General features: G+C 39.8%; 1 protein-coding gene across 1 annotated transcript in view; it reads right to left on the bottom strand.

The window, feature by feature from the left end:
* Nucleotides 1–1079: 1079 nt before the first annotated feature.
* The window catches only part of LITAF (lipopolysaccharide induced TNF factor), a 28012-nt gene continuing 20144 nt past the window's right edge, over nt 1080–8947 (bottom strand). The window contains exons 3-4 of the mRNA XM_073647723.1: nt 6544–6700; nt 1080–5311 (exon numbers count right to left, since the gene is read on the bottom strand). Coding sequence (XP_073503824.1) covers nt 5203–5311; nt 6544–6700 — 266 coding nt within the window. The 3' untranslated portion in view covers nt 1080–5202. The remainder of the gene's footprint in view (nt 5312–6543; nt 6701–8947) is intronic.

Below are 8947 nucleotides of genomic sequence, written 5' to 3'. Positions count from 1 at the left end.
TCCATGCGGCTACCGTCGGGAGATCAGCGGCCAGGGCCGCTGATCTCCCAACGGCAAGTGTGAAGGGAGGACCGGGGAACGGCGCCGCCGGTCGGGATACTTCTGCTGCGAGCAGCCGCTCATCTCCCGGCTGCTCACAGAGGAAGTACCTGCACAGGCAGCGCCGCTCCGCGGTCCTCACTAATACGACTCGCTGATTGGGCCGCGACCAATCAGCAATATTGGCGCCAAATTTAAACACCGCTCTGCTGATTGCGCCCGGTCGGCCGCATACATATTCTAGAATACCCGATACGTTAGAATCAGGCCAACATCTAGTCTATCAATAATAAAGATGACAATTTACAAAACCAATTCAAATGTGACATTTAGTATAGTTTTTAAAAAGGGTCATCTCGAAACTGAGTGAGAAAATTCCAATATGGAAGTAAATCAAATGTAATTGGCAATTTGTAGCTGCTGGTCTAACTTTTGATTTACCAATACAGCCGGCTGAACCCACTAATTTCGTCATCAGGATCATATAGAGCCAGATTACTGGTAGTTATGCTTATATGACAGAAGAGTGTAATTTTCATATATGCGTTACATAGGATCAAAAATGTTTTCATGTACAATGTTGCTCAATTATTTTTTTTACATCAGTTGGGACAAGATCTGAGCTTTTTATTCTGGCTGGAACACTGGTTCCAAGAGAGCGACCTCCACTTTTTGGACACCCATATTCCTTACATGGGGAATATTTAAAGCAGTTGTCAAGATCAGGCAACTTCTTTATGTAGAAGAGCTACATAATAATAGTTGGAATATAATTCTGAAATTTTTCCTTGCACAACTTTTACTAAACTGAAAAAAAAAGGAGTAATCCGCCTCTACTCGCTTCTACAGATATCTCCCTGCTCATGTGTTAATTTAATGAGTAGGACAATAGGATATACGGTACCTGGCGCTCCTGCTTGTGAACCAGCAGAAATGTAGACGTGACGTTATCAGCTCTACTCACCTACCAATGTGGGAGTAGGCAGAGCCTAGGTATCCCTTTAAATCACTACGCAGAAGAAATAAGCTTGCCACAAGCATCACAAAAAGTTTTTTTTTATTATTTGATTAAAACTTACATTTTATAACATTTCTGATCATAATATTTATAAAGAATAAATTTGGCTACAAAAAAAAAATAAAAAGTCAACAGGTACACATGTGAACTGGCACGTAGAAGGAATATGTGCATAATAAACGAGTGCATGTGCTGTTAGGAAATACATTCATTGTAGAAGTACTTGGATGGGACAACCTAGAAGCTTAAAAACTATAAAAATCTGTAAACATTTTTTAATATCTGTAACACCTTTTGGTCCATTCATGATTGTCCCATAAATTGCGCATCCACACATGTATATATTTGGGGTTAAAAGTCATGTTACAATCAGGTTTCATAGAAAAAAAAAAAATTGATAGTTTCTTATTCAGGCTTTATGCTTCCCTGCACATTCAACTTTGATACTCTGTGGACATAAGTCAGCGGAGAAGTACTCAGAAAAAACAGATAAGGTTCAAGCTCACCCATTAGAATAAGCTCAGTGACGGATCCTCAGTTTTCGCATTCTGCAGTCAGCAAAAGACAGTGACACAGTGGCTAACGAAGGCAAACAGTGCAAAATTTTAATGAAACCTAATAGCAAAAAATGATTTTGAGCCCCAAAAAATGCTTATATATATATATATATATATATATATATATATATATATATATATATATATATATATATATATATATATATATATATATTAAAAAAGGTAGGTGGACAAGCTCTTTTAAATAACCAAACAGATGAATGTTCGTAAAAGTTTAAAAATATATACATTTTAAAATGAAAATTGAAAGAGACTGTGAAACAGCTAAGTACAAGAAAAAGAGCTACATTGGCATCTGGACATATATATGGCTGCTGGCACACTGCTCAGTGATCATGATGCAACGATCTGACTATATATTAGGTCCTATCAATCACTAAATATAAAATTCTGTAGCGTGGATACATTTAACAGCAATGGCCATTGATGTTTCATACTGGGCAGATTTTGTAGATTTCAAAAATCAGCTTTTTTCTATATTCAGGCATGTTAAGAATATGTTCACACAACGTCGTTCAGTCGGGTCGGCTCTGAAACCTGCCTGAAAACATTCAAAATAGTGATCGTATCCATTCCTATTCAAAAGTAACTTGCTGTTCATATGTTCGGTCTTTTGAGCATTTTTAAGCACTTTAGGTTTCCAAAGACGCCAAGCTTTTTAAAAGAAGTGACCTGACCATTCTTCAGGCGTTTTCCGCTCTTTACAATACAAGTCAATGTGAAGGCACAAAAAATGCCCAAGTCTTTGTGCATTTTGTCTGCGTTTTTTTTTGCATGAAAAACCACTAGCAATTTAATCCATGTTGAAAATAAAAATAGAAAAATCACTGAAAATACCCCAAAAATCTGGCATCGGCCAAAAACAGCAAAAAAGCATTCAAGAAACCACAAAAAGAAAACAAAAACATAACGTGCTAAAACAGGGAAGAACCATCAGCGCTTCTTGAAGTGTCCTTCCTTTTGAAAACTCGGCGGTCTCTCCCTCCCGATAAAAACATTGTGTGTACATATCGGGGTACAAGTGCCATCTGCTTTAGGTCATGGCCCCACTATCAAAACCAGGAGTGGATGATAAATGCAGAATTGGTGACTTGTTTCTATTATACTTTTTCTCTGATTGGTCAGTATTTTTTCTCAGGAGTAGGAGCCAAAACCAGGTGAGGAACAAATACTGATAGTGGGAGCGTGGCCTTACTCACAGACCCAGTCATTTAAATTTGTGACTTTGGTTTGCAAAAGAGATCAAAAGAAGGACAGGTCTCAGACAATAGGTTCACAGGGAAAAAAAAACCCAGTGTGATTGCAATAGGTCAGCGTGTGAGCCATCAAATAAAAGGACCGCACACGTATGACAAAAACTGATGTGTTATTGGGCCCTAAAGATGAATATTTTTGGAGCCAGCTGGCAATACATAGGAGCCCACTAATCAATGACAGAAGCACCTGTACCAAGACAACCACTGTCCATATGTCCTATTGAGGTACATGGATATCATATCGGAGGGTCAATGCTCTTGTAAGAGTAGCTGCTGCTCTAGTGGACCTGACAGGTCTATGCATTGTACATGCATTCATTTAAATCTATCCTTCTCTAATGAATAGGTGGCAGGAGCACGATACCTGCAGATCACACCCGTGTCTCAGAGGTGACTTTACCCGCAGAACCAGAATACCCTTTTAAAGGGACTGTCAGCACAGGGTGACTGTTCAAACTAAGTCCCACCACTTGGTGCATCATGGCGCAGCCAAAAATTTAAATACACCTCCCCCCCTACTTGTTTCCCCTCCATTCTCCACCCCCTTCTTCTTTGATTGACAGCTCTGGCTTCATAGAGTCAGGGAAGGATGGGGATAGATGGAAAACAAGCAGGTGGGAAGGTGTATATAAATGATTGGTCCTGCCATGAAGCAACGAGCACCTTTACATAGTTTGACCAGTCATTCTGTGCTGACAGTCCCTTTAAATTGGAAGAAAAAAAAAAAAAAGTTAAAAAGGATTTGCACCCAAAATATTGAAAGACTGTTTTTATTGGTTAATTAAAAGTTAGAGCCTTAAACTTTGAAATTCAGTATTCTTCTAGTTACAGACATTTATATTTTTCGGTTTTGTAATGCCAGCAAATTTTGCACAAAATCCAAAAGGAAGTGCTATCATAATGCCAGTAAGCTGCTGCAGGAATGTATTTTTTGCAATTAGTTACACACAATAGTAACAATCTATGAAACATTGTGAAAATCAGCTGAAAGGCTTCTACAAGGATTTCAGAGTATAAGCATCTCAGTAACTCCTGGCAACTAAATACTACGAGTTCTGTACATTTGATATAAACTACAAAAATTCTATATGGAAAAAAAAAAAATTACAAAGTTTTGCAAACTGCCTCCTGTATGTGACAACTGCAAAAAAAAATAAAAAAAAAAAAAAAATTGCAAGATAACAAAACAAACTGAATCATCATGATAAACTCAGGTATAAAACGGTGAACATGGATTTTTCCGTTTGACCAACATGGAACATTTCAGTCAATGTGCCTCTAAACGTGAAGCTTATAGTATATCAATTTCTATTATCTGTATTGATAAAAAGCAAGTGTAATGCTAGGGCAAATACAAGTGTCTATTACCTCTCCCTTCGTCTGTGGATGACACTGATGGACAATCATTAACGTGGAGCATTGACCCATCTCCATGGTCTCTAGCAATAATCGGTAAACCAAGAACCAACGCCATTCTAAGAGCACAGAAGAGCTGTCGAGAGAGCGTGCTGTGTGGTTATGTCCAGCAGATGGACAGAATCCGGATAGTAAAAGGGGGTCCTATGGTGGCCACTGATGTCCGTCATATGATGAATCCCGCACTTCCATTAATTTCATTGTTGAGCAAAAAAAACCCCAAAAAACAGAATTAACAAATACCGATGTGAACGGAGGAACAATATGTGACGGCTGAGTTTTGATTTGGGAAATCCTTCGTACATTTTCACTTTAGTGGTAGACAGGACACAAAGAAGATTAGGTGTATTGGTGTATATTCCACAGCAAACAAACATTACCACGATCACACACAGACAGTGAACAGGTAAAACACAGTGCAATCCAATTAAGTGTAGGATAACTATCAGTGAGTAAGGTTTCTGATAAAAGCTATACTAGTAAATGTTTACACCATATATGTGAATAACTATGGGTTGCGGTTCCGATGTAAGACAGCACGTGGACATCCGGCAGCAATGCGGACGCTCATTTGACTCCCTTGACGCACTTTAAGGCACATTTCACTCATCGAACTGTCCAGGTATTTCTGAAGGGCACATGATGGCGTGAAGCTATGAAACATGAAATGTTTCCAACAGTGAGCGAAAAACAGACCAGGCCCCCTGCCCCATACAGACAAGCCAGGACGGGCCAGTTGTTGGGTTTCCACAATCTTCAATCCCAGGTATAGAAAATAGCTCCATATAAAAAATAGTTGGTATGTCAACGTGTGCTCCATTATTTACAGACTAAAGTTTGCATAGTTCTTGATAGAAAAACCATGAAGAATAAGTCATCTTCAGAGCAGCCGTGCCTAAATCCGTTTATAGGAGCCGAGTAAAGCCTGGCAGCTGGAGCAGTAATGATCCACATCTTTTAAAGAATCGATACAGAAAGGAATGAGGCAGCAACCAAATCCACACCTGTATAATAGAAAAAGATATGGAGAATTTACATTTATGTGGAGACTAAATTACAGCTAAAAGAACCAAATAAACAATATTTACAGAATACAGGGACACTGTACATAGTTTAATTAAAAGGGAATCTGTCAGCAGGATTTCAAACTATTTATACGCACATGCAGCTCTTTCAAAGACAAGTCCAGCAATACCATAACATGGCCAGTCCGCTCCTCCATTACCGGGAAATCAGCGTTTGAATTGATATGTATATGGCTATGGCAGATCTGAAGCCTCTGTCACTCCAGCTCTATTCCCCACTCAGTGCCGCCTCCTCCTTTACCTAAAGTCACACAGCAGAGAGGTGGTCAGTCAATAAGAAGGTGGTGGTGCTGGGTGTGGAATAGAGCTGGAGTGACAGAGGTTTCAGATAGATAGGTATTAGCATCTTTAGTCAAATGCTGATTTCTCAGTAACAGAGGATTGTACTGGCCATGTAAAGTTACTGCTGGCCTTGTCTTTGAAAGGGCTACATACATATATAGTTTCTTGAGAAGGGGGGGTGCAATTCTGCTGAAAGATCCCTTTAAAATGGTTTATCTCACAAAACAAACTGAAGAGAGAAGTCTTCATTAATTCACCAGTTATATGATGTAATTACAATACAAAACAAAATATTCATAACGCAAAATAATAATTAAATCGCATAAACTAGCGCCGCCCCCGTGACTGAAACCGGAACGCTGCCGGGGGAAATAAAGTTCGTATTCTCCCGGCTAAGTGCAGGCGCCGGGCAGGTTAGTAATGCTATTAACCTGCAGATTAAGCCCAGTAATCGCTGTGTTAATATAAATTTCTTTTGCTTCACAAATCAATAGTAGATGTGAAAATAAGAAACTTTTTATAAGCAGAGAAATCTGCTTTTTTTCTCCTCATGGACTGATTGATCATTCTAAATTCAAGGGTAAAATCAGTATTCAGTGATAACAGATGGCAATTGGTGCTCAAAGTTCTATGGAAAACTGTACATTGCACTAAGTGTCATTCCTTTAGAACTGGGTAATGGGAGAATCTGTATTCAATGAAGACAGGTTTTACCCTTGAATACACAGTAAAAGCTCAGTCCAGGAGGAGAAATTAGCAGACTTCTCTGACAAGATATATTACAAAGCCGGTGATTTTCATGTGTGATATTGATTTATGAAGTTAACAGTCTTCATAATTTTTAAGCATCAAGAAGTTTTTCTACTCACCCAAGAAGACACAATCCACCACAAGACAACCAGGCCAATGCTCCGGACGTATGGACCAGACGAGTGGTTGTTAGACTTCTACAACGTGGACAGCAAATCTGGACGGGACGATCGTGAAATACGACGGGCTGCTGAACGTACACAGTCTGAACCGCAACTAAAACACATGATAGCAGTTTGTACTGCGATTTAAAAGAGTAACACCAGGACTAATGTCTAAAGTTATAATTTTAGCATACATAACTATTCAGATCATTTGATGTCAGTCACAAACAAACAAAAATGCAGATTTTAATCCAATTCAAGCAATTTTTTTCCAAAATCTGGCGTAATTCTGTGTTTTTACAGTAAATTGTACAACATTCTCGTACTACTTTGTTTCCATTCCTCACCATTGTAAAGATCTTTGTTTGTTGTCAGTGAATGAAAATGTTGAGAAGGCTGAAAAACCTTTACAGTTTTTCAGCCTTCTCAACATTTTCATTCACTGACAGCAAACCACGATCATACCCAGGCTAGGAAATGTTCTGTTCTGCAAACAGCCTGGACCACACACTGGTACATTAGGCAAACTCGGATATGTGTGCAGCGGTGATTGGCAGCAAAAACCAGAGTGTTGGCCGGAAATTGAGTGATTTTTTTTCTTTTCCCATTCACTTGAATGCGTAAAAAATTTTTGAAAGAATGGAGACGCTGCAGATCAGAAAAAAAAACAAACAAACAAAAAAAAAAGCTTTCATGGTTCAAATCCGCAAGGAAATAATAAGCAGACTTCAGAAAACTCATTCACTTTGAAGGTACTGTAAAAATGCTGTGTTATTTGAGGGGAAAAAAAAAGTGTGAACAAGTACTTATTAGAGGACTGCTTACAATGGAGGAGACTGGATACACGTCTAAGGGTGATCATACTATCTCCTCAACTGTGTGTGAATTGCCCACATGCAAAATGTCTTCTTGTACATTATTCCCCTGATGAACCCCTGATATGAGAGGGGGAAACACATTGGGATGGATATAAATGCATCTAACGATAGGTACTTTATAAAAGCATAATTTTTATGTTTTTTATGGGCTATAAAGTATTATGTTCTGATTATGGTACTGTGCCTATGTGTGGTTTTGTTGCTGTATCTTACTATGTACTAATCTCTACATGTTCCCAATCTGTGATGACATACAATTTTGTCCTTTGACCATCTACGATTGGACAGCCTGTGTATTTAACTGTCTCTGTACTATCTAAATTTATGAAGTACTTATATGTTGTCCTTATTATCTTAGGCCAATTGGGTTTGTGCAATATATCCCTATAGAACGAGCCTTACAAATTCATAGCCCAGACATCATGTGGATTTGGCTTCTGAGAATTATTAATTATTTACCACCTGTTTTTTTGCACTATTTAAATAGATGAGGTATTTATACACTGCTCAAAAAATAAAGGGAACACTTAAACAACACAATGTAACTCCAAGTCAATAACACTTCTGTGAAATCTACCTGTCCATTTATGAAGCAACACTGATTGTGAATGAATTTCTCCTGCTGTTGTGCAAATGGAGCAGACAACTGGTAGAAATGATAGGCAATTAGCAAGATACCCCCTATAAAGGAGTGGTTCTGCAGGTGGTGACCACAGATCATTTCTCTGCTCTCATCCTTTTTGGCTGTTGTTTTGGTCACTTTTTCATTTTGCCATTGCTCTCACCCCTAGAGGTACAGTAGCATGAGGCGGTGTCTACAGTACAACCCACAGAAGTTGCTCAGGTAGTGCAGTTTATCCAGGATGGCACATCAGTGCGAGCTGTGGCAAGAAGGGTAGCTGTGTCTGTCAGCAGTGTCGAGAGCAAGGAGCAGATACCAGGAGATGTGGAGGGAGCAATAGGAGGGCAACAACCCAGCAGCAGGACAGTTACCTCCTCCTCTGTGCAAGGAGGAACAGTAGGAACACTGCCAGATCCCTGCAAAATGACCTCCAGCAGGACACAAATGTGCATGTGTCTGCACAAACGGTTAGAAACCGACTCCATGAGGGTGGTATGAGGGCCCGACGTCCACAGATGGGGGTTGTGCTCATAGCCCAACACCGTGCAGGATGCTTGGCATTTGCCACAGAACACCAAGATTGGCAAAGTCGCCACTGGCACCCTGTGCTCTTCACAGATGAAAGCAGGTTCACACTGAGCACATGTGACAGACATGACAGAGTCTGGAGACGGTGTGGACAGCGATCTGCTGCCTGCAACATCCTTCAGAATGACCGGTTTGGCAGTGGGTCAGTAATGGTGTGGGGTGGCATTTCTTTGGAGCGCCGCACAGCCCTCCATGTGCTCGCCAGAGGTAGCCTGACTGCCATTAGGTACCGAGATGAGATCCTCAGACCCCTTGTGAGACCATATGCTGG

This window comes from Phyllobates terribilis, unplaced genomic scaffold (genome assembly GCF_046119375.1).
Source record: "Phyllobates terribilis strain yellow unplaced genomic scaffold, ASM4611937v1 Scaffold_9__5_contigs__length_417890890, whole genome shotgun sequence".
Taxonomy (NCBI): domain Eukaryota; kingdom Metazoa; phylum Chordata; class Amphibia; order Anura; family Dendrobatidae; genus Phyllobates; species Phyllobates terribilis.
This window is presented reverse-complemented; position numbering and strand designations above follow the sequence as displayed.